A 15,246-nucleotide genomic window follows, 5' to 3' on the forward strand; every position below is an offset into this window, starting at 1 on the left:
GGTATGCGGTTAGCAGGAGGCATGGGTGGGTGTGGGCAAGATGGGAGTTGGTCTGCTTTATTTATTTGGAATGTTTACCACGACATTTCAGTGTTTGAGGTTCGAGTGAAACGTCTTCCATTTACACAAAGGCTAATTTTCTCAGCTAGCCATCAAGCCACATCGTAATATTCTGCAGAAAGAAAAAAACACGTTATTAAGGCAATGACGTTTATCGACTGGAAAGCAGGTCACACTCACCTATAGCTCTGTCCCACTGCATGGCATTCTCCTGCCCATAAGGTATAGGGACTCAATTACTCTGATCGTTTTAGATAAACAATTCTCAAGGCAAATCGTCCTCCACTTTGCTCATGTTTGTTACATGCTCCGCTGTCTGTGCTACGTACCTGAGGCTGGAGGAACATCAGCCCCCACAGTCCCTGTTGCACTCGGTGGGGGTGGTGGAGGCACAGCTCTGCTGCAGTAAAACAAATTGCGATCGGTTATATAAAAAGATTGAGGAACAAAAAGTAACTCGTTTGTTTTCAAGTTAAAATTATGCTTCATCTTAAACAGCCACATCTAGCAAATCCTTCCACACTCTTGACAATTACAGCTCAGGCATTGTGGAATGAGACATTTTTTTTTCTCACGTAGGGTTGTGGAAATCTGGATCTCTTGCCCCAAAAAGCAGTGAATGATGGATCCGATCAAATTTTTAAGAATCTGGTGGATAGATTTCTGTTAGGTCAGCGTATCAAGGGATATGGAGCAAGGGCAGACAATTGGGAGTTGAGGTACAGGTCAGCTGTGGTCTAATAGAACAGGCTCGAGGGGTTGAATAGCCTCCTGTTCCTATGTTCTTGGAGAAGTTCAGAATCTTAGCATTTCATATGTTATGCTTCAATCCTATACCAATGGAGAGTTTTCTCTCAAATATACCTTATTTGTAGCTTTTTTTTGTCTCTCCATACAGTGACACATTAATTTCATGCAGTGGAGCAGTTACCCGAATGTGTTTCATAGAAGTTTAGAAATGTATAGCACAGAAGGCCATTTGGCCCATCATGCCTGTGTTGGCATTTTTCAGCGCAGGCTTCCAGACCCATTTACCTGTCCTTTCCCCAGAGCAAAGTTTATGTATAAATTGAGAACTCACAACGGTGCCTGAATGTCTTTCTGTGCGTTTGGCGATGGGTCTGAGGTGATGTGTCGTATTCCTGGTTGCTGGGTCTCTGGCTGAGCAGACAGTCTGGGCCAGGAGGGAAATGCTGGGAAAGGCCAGGCTTCGTAATGGTGATGATAAATAGTATCGGGCTCATTCACTTCCTCTCTTAATGGTCCTATGTTCTAAACACAATGAAGATCCCATGCTCAGCCTTGTTGCTAGAAACATTACATCCGCAAACTATGTGGCACTAGTCAGTAATGTGATCTAGTACTTTGGTTTCACTGAGCATCACTGACATGGGATTAATCGGAATGTGGTTGTGCTAAAACATACCATCTGCCTCTAACTGTAAAGGGGTGCTAGCGTGTGCAACTAACTGAAAATTATTTTCATTAAAATTATAAATGGTTATTACTGATAATCACTGTCCTTTTGCGCTTTGGAAGTTAAGAGCCAGATCACTTTTCACAGCTGTCCAGCCTTGCTGAGCAGAAATATAATTTAGCAGAGAACTCTCTGCTCTTTCAAGCTTTGGGACATCCTTCCGACATGAAATGCACTATACAAATGTAATTTGTTTTTTTAAAACTATCTCCCAAGATCTCTTGATAACATCCACCTGAAGCTTTAGATCAGACAAATGGTTTTATGCTTCAACCAACGGATTCAAATCATTCTGCATTGACGCGTCAGTTAGATTATGAGCTTTGAGTCTTGAGGCTACAACTTAAATTAATATCTGGCTTTTGTGTCCTTTGCGCGATAGTGCCACAGTAATTTGCGATTGTACACGATGCAGTAAAATGTCGACGAGGCTGCTACACAAACATGAAATGTCATCAAACCTCTGACCTGAGTGGCCGGCTGTGACTGTGGACTGTGACCAAAGCTGCTGAGCGCTGTCATGGTGATGTTGTTCATAATTACTTGGTGCATCTGTGCGTTTTGTATCATCATCAGCTCCACCAGATCTGTAAAGGAAGAGAGGCTGCATCAGCACCGTGTCACTGACGTTACCTCTGTGTACCTCCATCAGATACAATAATCCGTGTGGCAGTGTGTGTGTGAGCGCCTGTGGCTGTGTGTGTGGCAGTATCTGTGTGTGAGCACCTGTGGCTGTGTGTGTGGCAATGTCTGTGTGTGTGACAATGTATGTGTGGCTGTGTGTGTGGCAGTGGTAAAACATTTTATGAATATCTACAGAGATCATCATCAAGTTGTGCTAACAGCCATTGTTTGCAATATTTAGACCCAACATTCAGGTCCTAGTGGCTGAAGCTGTAGCTGATAGACTGGGTCAGAATGTTTAATCATAGAATCGTACAGCACAAAAAGAGGCCATTCGGCCCATCGAGATTGTGCCGGCTCTTTGAATAGAGCAATGAATGTCCCCAGCCCTTTCCCCATAACCCTGCAAACCCGTCCTCCTCAAATTTCCATCCACCACATTTTTAAAAGTAGTTATCGAATCGGCTTCGACCGCCCTTTCAGACAATACGTTCCAGATTAGAACAACTCGCTGCGTGAAAACATTTCTTCTCACTTCCCCTCGGCTTCTTTTAGAGACTATTTTGAATTTGTGACCTCGAATCACCGACACACCCACCAGTGGAAACAGTTTTTCCCTTTCCAACTATCAAATCCCCGCATGATTTTGAAGACCTCTATTAGGTCTCCTCGTAACCTTCTCTGCTCCAATGAGAATAATCGCCTCTCTAGCCTTTCCTCATAATCAAGGCCCCTCATTCCTGATACCAACCTCGTAAATCTCCTCTGCACCCTTTTCAATGCCTTAATTTCCAATGTTTAGTTACACTATAAAGTATTGTGGGCGAAACGTGGCATCCAAATTGCACACAGCAGTGTTCCGTAAGCAGCGGTGACCAAATTATTAGTATTATTTTTGGAGGGATGATGTGGTGAGATGCACGTAAATGGTGTTAGGGAGAAAGAAGGTTGGTATCACCATTAACAATCAAACGGAAAATGAATTTATGGAGAAATAATGTGTACTTAACTGGTGTCCGAAAGCACCTTCTGATATCCAGGCTGATATTTCTTTGTCAGCCATCCGTATTCATAGAGTGAGAGTACTCCACTATATTAATATTGAGGCCATCCTCCCCTACCCCACAATTTGATTATGTTAAAAAAAATCATCTCAACATGAACCCTTACAACTAGCAGGGAGGAGAGACATTCATCTCCTAGTTCCAGCTGGTTTGAAAATACAGTATGATCTAGAGTGAGACCACTGAACAACCATGACCCCAAACTAAATAACCCAAACATTTTACCTTCCTTCACATGTCCATTCCTGACTGTAGCAAAGTGTGATACTGGCGCCTGCAGCCCAGAGAGCTCCTGAATTATAATGCTCGCCTGTTGGGGGACCTTTATGAAACAAGGGAGATGATCATTATTCAGGAAAATAATGAAATCATAAACTGAGTATTTGGCTGCAGTGAGAAAAAGCTGGGCATCATTAGTAGAGATTGAGTAGAAATTAAAGCAAATAAGATCACTGGGTCAACTGTGAGATTCCACCTGGGAGGTGGGGTCAGGCTCTCAGGAATCTTAACGAGGAAAGGCTGAGGTGAACAGTTTGGACAGTTCTCATTGGAAGAGAATTTGAAATGGCTTAATTGGAAGTTTTTAAGATAAAGTAGTAGTAACACTCAACCAGAATAAGGTGGAATGGGGAGTTGGAATATTGTGTGCAGTGGGTATGCGGGACAAGAAGGATGAGATGCGTAGAGATAAAGGACCAAACCAGCTTTGATTTAAAGCTCTTCTCTGAGATGGGTTGCAATGCTGCCAGTCTGGTGCTTTTGCTCAAGTGGCCATTCTTCATGTGAGTGTGTTGAGATGAAATTATATCAAATTTGTATGTAATGTTTATCAACAGGTCTCTGGCAATACTTCATCTTAAAGAGAACTTTCTGCAAGCCTGTATCTTTTAAGTATCTGAAGGTAATACATTTTATACAATACAAAATTTACATTTATATAACTTTTTCATGTCATGAGGATGTCACAAAGTGCCTAACAGGACTGTCTGGATATCTGGGCTGGGTGTGGGAGCTGAAGGGGGTGGGAAAGATGAGACCGGCATTGTAAGGGAGGGAGCAAGTCCGAGGGACTCCAGGATGGAGTGCCAGAAAGTGTGGGCAGAAAGGCTGCCTGCGGATGGTGGGGTGGTCAGGCCACTGCTCACCTGCTGAAGAGAGCGGCCATGTTGATCGGGTTTGAGACGGTAGCAGGGGTCGGGTGGGGCAAGACCTTGGGAGGGATTTAAAGGTGAGAACCAGTATCTTCCCATTTTTCACATTCTTTCGTACTTCATCAACCGTCCAAGCTGTGGGTATGTGCACATATACAAATTGCTTACCTGTTGTTGAATAATTTCCACTCTTGGAGCCTCAGGGTTCCATAACTGAGTAGAATAAACGCCATTCCTACCAGCCCCTCCAAAGTACATGCTGTGTGCGGACAGACCAGATTATGTACTAATGCAGCTCTTGGTAAATTAAATTCAGGCAAACAATGAGTTGCTATAGGCACCAGTGATACACACTGGCATTGCTGATAGGAGTGGATGTCAGACAGTAAATAATCAGCCACTGATCCTGCCTTTAGTATTGCTATAGAGACAAGTTAATTCCCTTGTTAACACATAAGTAAAACCAGATTGGAAAACACTGATCAATGTCCTGAAAGTGAAGATCAAACTCCCACAAGAAACACAGGAGGACTTTTTTTTGGCCAGCCAGGTGTCTGACACATGCGGAAACCCATCACCCTGCTTAACAGTATCTGTAGATGAACCAAGCTGGGCTGTCATGCAGTGCCCTGGAATACTACAGACACACCTGGCTCAGGAACCGGACTAGAGACCACCACCCAGGGCTGGCTCGATTCCGGCAATCTGTTGCCAGGCATTTCGCCTTGGAACCAGTTCAGCTCCGAAGAAACCCGGCTTAAATTGGAACTAGAGCTGCAACAAGGCACATTTACATTAGACAACTCCCACTCCAGAACCAAGTACCAAAGTCCCAAACCCAGTTGGGCAGCTAATAAACCCACCGGGTCTCAGCGAATTTACTGCAAATTATTCAGAAGAAAAAAAACTGTTCAATGTAGCAATTTTAAGTTCTGACATTGATGCTTGGAGTCTCACCTCACCTGCAAACCCCTCAATCTCCCTCCTTCCCTCCTCTGTCCCCCTCCTCAACAGCTGCTATCATTCAAACAACTAATTCTAATTTGATATTAAATCTGTCTTCTGATTTTTATATAAATATTCTGCTTCTGTGGCAGGCAGTTGAATGAAACAGAATACACTGTATTTTGCTGCAACATTTATTAAATAACATAATGTGTCACTAAACAAAGACACAGGTGTGGTAAGGAGATTCCCAGCTCTGATCTTTCCCAAGTAACTTAACAGCCACCGTAGGTCAAGTAATTAGTGATCACCTGGTGACTTAAATCATTTCTGCCCCTGTTAATTATCTGAGAAAGAATGAAGCTGGAGTAAGACACTGGCCAATAAACCAACTCAGCCCCGTCGCTAAGCAGTCAGGTTTGGCGTAGCAGTAAAAACAATGAACATTTATTTCTATGACGTCTTAAATTAAACTGATCAGAGTCAAGTGAACATGCGTAAATCTGGCAGCCGTGACACAAATGCATAAAACAGCGAGTGGCTGGGAACTTCCTACTTATCACTTGCATATGATAGCATGAGGGAGAAGGCAAGCCTTAACAAGTCTGATAACTGTGTTGCTGAACATGACCTCAATGTTCCCCAGACACTCCCTACATACTTCCCTACATACATACTGAATCTGCTAAATTATTGATGTTCACTTGACGCATGCAGATGGCCTCTGGCTTGTGTTTCATTGTTGAGAGTCGGGGCTATCGCATTCTGTCAGGGTCTTGAAATGCATGGAGAGGGGCTCATCTTCGGGATTGGGTGGGCGTTTCCATTCACTCCGGGTCACTACATAACCAACCGTGAGTCCAAATCCCACCAGCAGCAACCCAAGCACGTTAGCGAGGATACCCTCAGGCACCTGCTTCGAGTAGCCGTCGCTGCAAAGCATAGGAACAAGTCAGCATCATCACAGTTCGAAGCCCCAACCCTAGTACAGGAAAGAGATCACCATCCCCCTCATCTCAGATTGATAAACCCTCAGCCCCATCCCTCAGAACAACCTCAATTCCTCACCTGATGGAGAAGAGCAGTTTCTCAGTGATTCCCAGCAATGCGGTTGCGATGGCAAGAAGGAAGAGAGTCAGCCCGAAGAACACGTGGAGTGGCTTGTATTTGGCTCGTAGCCAATTGCTGGCACCGGGGAATAGGAAGAAGACTAATCCCATCAGCCACTGGAAACAACCAAGGAAACTGAGTTACCAGCAGAGCATCAAACAGGGAGATTAAGGTTGGTGGGAAATCTCGTGGGATGGTGGACAAGGTAGTAGGGGGTTTGGGGCAGTAAGCAAGGGCTGAGGGCACTAACCTGTAAACCGAAAAGGATTACAGTGATGAGTCCACACCAGGAGTGAAGACTGTACATGTCTGGGTTCTTTTGTTCCATGTGGAATTCAAACACTGCAACCAAGCCTGGGTAGAGAAGCCAGAAACACCCAGTTATCATCATCCCACTCCTTGCCTTTGCTCTGCCATCAGAAGTTTCCTCTCTGTCATGTGCGCTGTAAGAGCCAGGACATTCTCTGTGATTACATTACAAAGCAACATAAGACAGACTATGAGAGTTAGGAGCTGAGAGTCGGGAGTGCTATTACATGCAATGAGTCTTGTCCTGTCCCCTGCAAGAAGCACAACTGCCTTTATATGATGTAATTCTTATAGTAAACAGGAATACTTTCAGATCTCACTAGATGGTACCAATGGCTCGGTAACACCAAGAAGCAAGGAGTTACTTGCTTGCACTTATGTCTGCCTGGTTCTGTGTACATGCGAGCATGTGCAAATGTGAGGCCATAATGTCAATTATGGGATTTGAAAAGCCGGAGAGTGACAATAATAACAAGATGGGTTTATAAAGTGCAGAGTGAGAAATGAAGGCAAGGCCAGTTTTTGAGAGATGTTGCTGGGGTCCCTTCAGCTCAATGCTGGAATGGGAGGTGGGTTTGCTGAAAGAATTAGATCAAATGGACTGATGACCTTCTTTATCGTTTCTTGTTACCTTTGCACAGCGAAACAATTACACAGCATGTGTACACAGAGATCAGTCACTCTCCCCCCACCAGGAACAACCTTACCTATTATTGTTGCTATTAGTCCAATTAGTTGAATGATTCCATGCAGAATCTTTACGGCAGCTTTACTCTCATTCTGGAAGATTCTGAAGACCATAATAGCTGAAAAAGAAATAAAAACAGCTCATTTGTGGCAGGAGCATTGATCACTCTGTTCCACAATAACATCGTTGGTGCTGGTGACAGCCATCTGCTCCAGGGCCATTTCCCAGAACAGATTTGGATGTTCTAAGAGCAAATCTCGGATGAAAAGATGTAATATTGAGCTTTTTAGTTCTGAGGAAGGCAGATTTCCATCCCTTTTGGCAGAAAGCGGTGTCACGGTGAACGGTTTCCTGATGAAATCTAAGCTAATATTCTGTTCTCAGGGTATAAATGAGAAATGCAATTTGCTGAATTATCTCTTGCAATGCTCAGTTTAAAATTCAATCACAGAACAATATCGCCTGGTAAAGCCTGAGGCCACAAATCGCAATCAGCGATCTCAGCATCTGGATTTCCTGACTGACTGAGACGCATATATATCCAGGACATCGTATCCACAATTGCTCTGTAAATCTCATTGCACAGGACCAGCCCTGGGGCAGATCTGTGCCAATGAATTATTTCCTTCCTGTGTCTGATCCAGTCATGAGCCTCCGGTCTCAGACATGCCATCCGTTTCATCAAACCATCTGTCATCTCGCCAGCGGTACCTTACCTTATAGCAGATATCAGCCAATGGATTCAGTTTGTAGATAAAACAAGACTGTTTTACTAACAAATTGACTTTAATCCATTTATATAGATTTGTCAGCCACACGTTCATCTTTTAAAGAATGTGATTGGGAACATGGTGAGAGAAATAAACTTGGGTCGTGTTAGGAGAGAACGGTCTATAGGAATTATTGATGTAAACACAAAACAGGTCACATGACCACGCAGCCTGAACAAAGTCACTACTCACCATCTCCATAGAGAAAGACTATTCCAATCACCATGCAGAGTGGATGCACATTAAACTCCAGAGAACTTCCATCCCAGGCAAAGCCCCCCCGATAGTGACCCATCCACACACCAGTGATGACGACGACAGACAGGCCAATGACCTGGGAGAGGGCAATAAACCACGGCAGCTGGGCACGACTGGGTTGATCCATTAGGCCGTTCTCCATTGTGAGCTGGGATCACCGTTCCTGCAAACATTACAGATCAGGAATTTGCAGTGAGCCCAGTGTGGACCGAGAGTTGCTTAGTATTTTACTTCTTCACTCACACTTGACCAGAATCTTCTATAAAACCATTTGCTCTTGGCATCAAAGGCCTGAAAGTTCCCATAGTCTTAGTCTTAAGACCATGATCCTTTTAAAATTAAAGCAACATTGAAGGTTTTGAAAGGCAATAGTTTTAAGCCAAAACCATATAGAATTTCAAGCCTTTTTTTTACTAAAAGCTAATGTTTTCTCTACTTTTTGGAAATCATGGGCTGCTTCACATGGCAATTTCAGCACACAAAAAGGCCACTCAGCCCATCAAGCATATACAGCACTAATACTCCAATAGAGCTCTCCACTGTTTCCTCATTGGTTAAGTGGGAATTCTAGTAATCTGCTGGTATCCACTCTAATCCTAATTACACATCCCCATCATGCCTGTGCTGATGCTAGCACCACCAAAGGAGCCATCTATTAATTATATTGCCCTCCTCTTTCCCCATTGTCTGTACTGGTGCTGACTCCCCACTGGATCTCTACTCCCATTCAGCCCTCACTGGGAGTTTAATGTTCCAATGCAGGGCTTGAACCCAAATTTGCTGTTTTGAATATAAGAATAATCCTTATCATTGCTGTATGCCTTTGTCAGGAGGATGTTTCAAAACGCAATATAACAAGATTTACTGTAATGATCAAATTGTATTTTGTAAGTAATATTAAAATGTAGAAATAAGAAACTCAGGCCCTGCAGTGCATCTTTGGGAAGTGATGCACTGAACTGCGCAACATCCCACTGATCTACAACTCCCCGAGACATATCCGATATCTGCTGTTCTGGTTTTGTTCAGTTTCACTACACTCACAATAAGCAGAGTATCCCTGCAAGGCAGGCACTGACAGAGTGTTTGCTAACATTATACAGAACAGGCAACAGGAAAAGGTTATGCAGTAAATAAACCACTTGTAACTCAGCCAAGCATATATGACATTCATGGGGAAATAACATGTTATAAAGTATGCTGGAGTATTAAACTGAGCCTGATTGTTTTATCAAATATATACAGCAACTTGCAATTACATAGAGCCATTCAGGCAGGGTGATGTCTCGGAGTGCTTAACAGTGGAGGAGCTTGACGCTGAGACGGAGAGAGTGTGGAACTGACAATGGACACAGTAAAAACAAGATTTTCAGGTACGATCTGAAGGCATTATGTTATTGGGGTAAATGTGGTCATATTGAATCTATTATGAAATTTTGTAAATGTCAGTCTTATATAATATAGATATTCTCTAGCATGAGAAGGTGGAAGTGCAGGTATTCTGTAAAGATTTGAATTTCAGCAACATAATAAAATATTAGAGATAAAAGACAATACATACAACACCACAGCCAGGTTCCTTTATGCCTCCAGATCATCTGTTCCAGAAAGGCCTTGTTAAACATTCCTAGTGTGTGACAACCACTGACGGAGTGTCTGCCTGACAGGGCCACACCGATAAACACCTCCTCAAACATATTTAGTTCAGCTTTAAAGAAAAACTTGTTGTCTTACGCCTCCCACTCACACAAGCAAGAATCCAATTCTGAGGAAAGCACGAATCTGACAGCAACATACAAATCTGTTTTCAAATTATAACAAAGGACAGTGCTAACACTTCAAAAAAGACTTACCTAATTTAGAGATCAGATTTCACAAAGGCCTGCTCCTACAGGTGCGCACCTTTCCTTTGTCACCAAATCTGCCCATGAATTCCTGCTGCTGTGAGGGCCAGGAACTTAGTCTGACTGTGAATGGCTTTGTGACCAAAATACTCGCACCTTTTCCAAACAGGAAGAACAGCTGTTAACTTGTTCTGACTGACGTATAAGGAACCAAATGAGCCGACCAGACACAGCCACCGGGTTTATCTTGTTACTATGGTGATGCAAGTAGCTGACTGCTAATGCTATTTGGTTTTGATGCTTTGCAAATAAAAGGGAGTCAGATGCGGCCACTCCTGAGTCACATTTGCAATTCAGAGGCAAATTATTCACCTTCACCGGTTCTGAGAACGGGTGCAGTAACTAACTCAGTCATCTTAGCTCCAAGGAGAAACTGTGTGATGTATTGATGTATTCAATACAGGACAGTGAAGTCCTGTAGCTCAGTGACTAGAGCACTTGCCTCGCAAGCGAGAGACCTGGGTTCAATTCCTGGCAGGGCAAAACCTTGGGCAAGTTTCCTTACTCCACACGTCTGAGAATAATCCCTCAAAAAAAACCAATAATAATTTGGTCACTCAATCCACGACTGTTTGTGGGATACTGCTGTGTGCAATTGGCTGCTGCATTTTTAGCTACAAAATATACAGTCAATTCACTTTACAGTATATTCTGTGAAGGCTTTGAGACATCTTGAAGACGAGAAAAGCCGTTTTTTAAATGCAAGGATTATTATTATTATTATTCAGTAACAGAAAATCAGAATCAAGTCATCCCGTTGTGGTAATCTTGGCCATCCAAATGCTGAGGCAGACAGGTCTACAGTACCTCACGGCACTGCTTATGACAGACCAGCCAGCCTGGCTCATCAAGACTTGAAGGGACAGACCAGTCACTGGGGACAGGAATTCTGCCCACTCCTCTGCAAACTGAAGCACTAACAAATGGTCCTCATTGGGAGAAGCAGAGTGAAGCTTGACAGCCAGTGCCATAGCTAGAATAGAATACAATTTCTTGAAACTTGCCAAGCTCTCCAGCACATTACCCCACATGAAGGGCATGATATAAATGTAAGTTGTTGTTGGAGAATGTGTATTCGTTTCTAGATACAGAAATTTCCATGTGTAAGTGACATACATATGTAGAATTCTGTCTGGTTTGGATACTTTTAAGTATGGTGATGGGTTTCCTCATGTGTCAGACACCCGGCTGACCAATTGAAAAGATACCCCACCTGCCTGTGCTACGTTTAACTGAAATGTGTTTGAATCCATCATCACATAACATACACGATGAAAGCACCATAATATAACATAGTAATAACTAATATTCAAACCTGGCACCCACATAGAAGCAGATCAATTGGGCCAAATGACACTGTGGTGTTGACCTTTGCACCTTCACCATTCCCTAGTTCTGAGGATATGCAGCATGTGCCTGTTTGCTGGTGATAACGCTAGATTTGAAGAAGAATGGGATGTGCTAGACAATTTATTTTAGTGAAAGAATGATAGTATGTGGAACAAACTACCAGCACAGATGATGGAACAAGAAACTACAAGGCAACCCTATTAGTCCATAATATCAAATGCAAGGATTATTATTAATATCTTGGTGGCCTCAATATAAGCCAACTGTAAAAAAATGGGCTATTTCTGGGTTGTCAGGTTGCTGTAACCAGAGACGAGCTAGGACTCTTCAGTCTTGGGAGAAGACGACCTCATAGAGGTGTTTACAATTTTAAATGGGATTGAAAAAGTATCCCCTGGTAAATGTCCTCTGCAGCCTCGGCCCTGCCATCCTTAATGTGGGTGAACAATGTTATACAGAGGTCAATCTTCACCCCTTAGGTTTTTATTCTATGCCTGTGTTTATAAAACCTACTTATCTTCACAACTTTATCCACCTGCCTTCCCACCTTTAAAGATTTCTGTTTGTTGACCCCAGATCTCTGTAACATAAACATTCTCTTTAAAGCTTCGTGCTCTGCAACTCTTTATTGGGTTAGATAGCACTGATCTGTATGGCTCAGTAACTACACTGTTGGATCTTACAGGCCATATGGATTAGGGAAGATATTTGTTATAGTGCCTTATCACATCATCAAGATGAATTGACGTTTCACAGGATTTTACTATGAAAAGTAATGACTCTGTATATGCAAACAAACCAGTCACTTTGCATCCAACAATGTTTCATAAGCCATGAATTGTGTAACATTTTATTTAGGGAATTGTTGGCCAGATACCAGAAGAAACCTCTTTTCTTTTTTTAAAAGTGCCATGGGGTGAGGAGGGTGAAAACTGAATAGGATTTGGTTACCAACGATTACTATCTAATTTTTACTGCTGGAAAGAATATGTACTTACGTATCTGAGTGGACAATTGATTAAGGACAGAATAGGGTTCTGCTGTAATGCCAAAATAGGTTGATGAAAAGTAAACCCAGAACAATACTTTGAAATGCACCAACATAGCAGAATAAGAGGACACAGATCAAGGGTGGCAAACTGCAATTTTAAGACCGATATCAGAAAATATTTCTTTACCCAGAGGGCAAATAAAGACTGGAACAGGTTACCAGGAAGGCTAGTTGAGACCAGGGCCCTTGATGCTGTGAAGTCAATAGGGTGGGTGTTCTGTAAGGAAGGGAAATCAGATGGGCTAAAGGGGTTGCTTCATTAAAACCTCTTGTGAACTATCTCCATTGCAACCAAACACTCACCACACCCTCAGAGCGAGGAAGCTATGGCAGCATTTTATCTACCACAAGAGGGCAACAAGAACCTTGAGATTTGCAGCAGCCCCAGTGATACATGTCAAACTCAGTTTTTCTGCTGAACAACATTCAGATTCTATCAGTTCAACAAAACAAGTCTTGATAACTATATCATGCTGCCTCAAATCAGCAGCTTGCTCCCAGATCCTATAACTAGACTTTTCCATTAATTTGCTCCATGGCTCCACCACCAACATACTCTTAGACTCTCCTATGTGACAGTGTTACTCGCAAGGAGACATTCAGTGGGAGGTGGGGGAGTGATTTCCTTAGGTTGGGAAAGGAAAGTACCAGAGATGCCTAAGAACAGCACAAACATGAATCAGTGTCTTCAAGAAAGAACAAGAGAAGACGTATATACTTCCTGTTCCTGACACAAGATCTCCTGGAGCACGCAGTGACAATTTGGAATCTAGAAGCCATTTATTCACAATACACTGAGCACCTGCTAATATAATAATACTAATAATCCTTGCATTTGATATAGCGCTTTTCACGTCGGGAGGACGTCCCAAAGCGCTTCACAGAACATACTGTAAAGTGAATTGACTGTATATTTGTGGGCGAAAAGCGGCAGCCAATTGCGCACAGCAATGTCCCACAAACAGTCGTAGATTGAAAAGGACCAATTTTATTATTGCTTTGTTTTTTTTGGAGGGATTATTATTAGGCTCTGTGTGGAGTAAGGAAACTTGCCCAAGGTTTCGCCCTCTGCCTGGAATTGAACTCAGGTCTCTCGCTTGCAAAGCGAGTGCTCTAACCACTGAGCTACAGGACTCCCCTATCATCTTGTATGAATGTGAAATAAATATTTAGCTGTGAGCATAAATACATGATTGTAACGATTGTAGTAAATAGCCAAAAGTCAAAGTCTGAGCACGTTCATGTTCATAAAATGACCAACTCAAAGATTTTCTCAAAGTAATTGAAATCTTAGATCTTTCTGTTCCTGCCAACTTAATTGTGTTAATTTGTGAACATGATGTTCTGACCTGAGCAGTGGTGCTGTAGATCCATAGTTTGTGAAACAAATAATGTGCTGAGCCAGAGCTAACAGAGCCCATCCAAGTTAAAGATTACGCTGTTGTCTTTCAGGGGATTGAACTCTGTTTTATTTTGTGTACAATTTTATGAATTAAAAAAGATCTTTGTAATAATAATCCTTGCATTTGATATAGCGCTTTTCATGTACTCTCGACGTCTCAAAGCGCTTCACAGAATAGATTGTAAAGCGAATTGACCATATATTTGTGGGTAAAACGCGACAGCCAATTGCGCACAGCAGCGTCCCCACAAACAGTCGTGGATTGAAAATGACCAATTTATTATTGTTTTGTTTTGGAGGGATTATTATTAGGCGTGTGGCGTAAGGAAACTTGCCCAAGGTTTTGCCCTGCCTGGAATTGAACCCAGGTGTCTCGCTTGCAAGGCGTGTGCTCTAACCACTGAGCTACAGGACTTTGAACCCTTTCGGTGTGATTCTAAGGTCAACAATAAGGGATCATTGAGAGACTCAATGTGCTCCTGCAGTTCTCCAATGCAATTCACATTGGAATTTGGACTTATAGCAATCACACATTGAGTGGACATGAACATGCACAATGCATACACATACACACGTGCAAATGTATAGACATCCATATAACTGAGTTGTCTGAACTATATTCACATTTATTTTCTCCCAGGCGATTATTGCTCATCATCCTCATTATCCTAAGATTGTTGGTGATTCTGATATTCATTCTTTCATTCTGTGTCATTCTCCACTATCAACCTGGACTGAAGTGCAGATCATATGATCAAGTCCAAAGCAAAGATAGCATTAGGGGATAATCCCATGGAGTAGGAGATCAGTGGAACCGATTCAGGTTCCACAAGTCAGATTCATTGGAATGTGCTGAACATTTGGTTTCTGCTCTGTATTACAACACACCCTAAACAATTTACAACTGGTATCTATCTATCAGTTAGGTTATCGATTAGAGATGTGGCAAAATGTCCGTGTAGGGCCAGAGTTCCTTCTTGCAGATGAAGCGGATGAAGGATGTTCGGGCACTGATTAGGGAAACTTTTGAAAGGGAATGGAAAGTTACTTGAGGGAATAAAATTTACATTTATATCAGGTCTT

At 42.5% G+C, this 15,246-nt stretch overlaps 2 protein-coding genes across 3 annotated transcripts; both read right to left on the minus strand.

The window, feature by feature from the left end:
- Positions 1–88: 88 nt before the first annotated feature.
- On the minus strand, positions 89–4,696 carry LOC103187717 (proline-rich protein 29). Its single transcript, XM_007907349.2, has 6 exons — positions 4,545–4,696; positions 3,451–3,547; positions 2,006–2,124; positions 1,142–1,332; positions 390–460; positions 89–172 (listed from the first exon to the last, which is right to left on the minus strand). Exons 1-6 carry the CDS (start codon positions 4,632–4,634, stop codon positions 153–155), a joined length of 588 nt encoding a protein of 195 aa, XP_007905540.1. The 5' UTR covers positions 4,635–4,696; the 3' UTR covers positions 89–152.
- Positions 4,697–5,501: 805 nt separating this feature from the next.
- On the minus strand, positions 5,502–10,520 carry LOC103187714 (transmembrane ascorbate-dependent reductase CYB561). Of its 2 annotated transcripts, none has more exons than XM_007907342.2 (6): positions 10,310–10,520; positions 8,391–8,619; positions 7,448–7,546; positions 6,682–6,785; positions 6,390–6,547; positions 5,502–6,253 (listed from the first exon to the last, which is right to left on the minus strand). In XM_007907342.2, exons 2-6 carry the CDS (start codon positions 8,596–8,598, stop codon positions 6,058–6,060), a joined length of 765 nt encoding a protein of 254 aa, XP_007905533.1. In that variant the 5' UTR covers positions 8,599–8,619; positions 10,310–10,520; the 3' UTR covers positions 5,502–6,057. The 2 variants fall into 2 exon arrangements, with proteins under 2 accessions (XP_007905533.1, XP_007905534.1); XM_007907343.1 differs by lacking the exon at positions 10,310–10,520 and adding an exon at positions 10,018–10,077.
- Positions 10,521–15,246: the final 4,726 nt, after the last annotated feature.

The sequence above is a fragment of the Callorhinchus milii genome, unplaced genomic scaffold, assembly GCF_018977255.1.
Source record: "Callorhinchus milii isolate IMCB2004 unplaced genomic scaffold, IMCB_Cmil_1.0 Scaffold23, whole genome shotgun sequence".
Classification (NCBI taxonomy): domain Eukaryota; kingdom Metazoa; phylum Chordata; class Chondrichthyes; order Chimaeriformes; family Callorhinchidae; genus Callorhinchus; species Callorhinchus milii.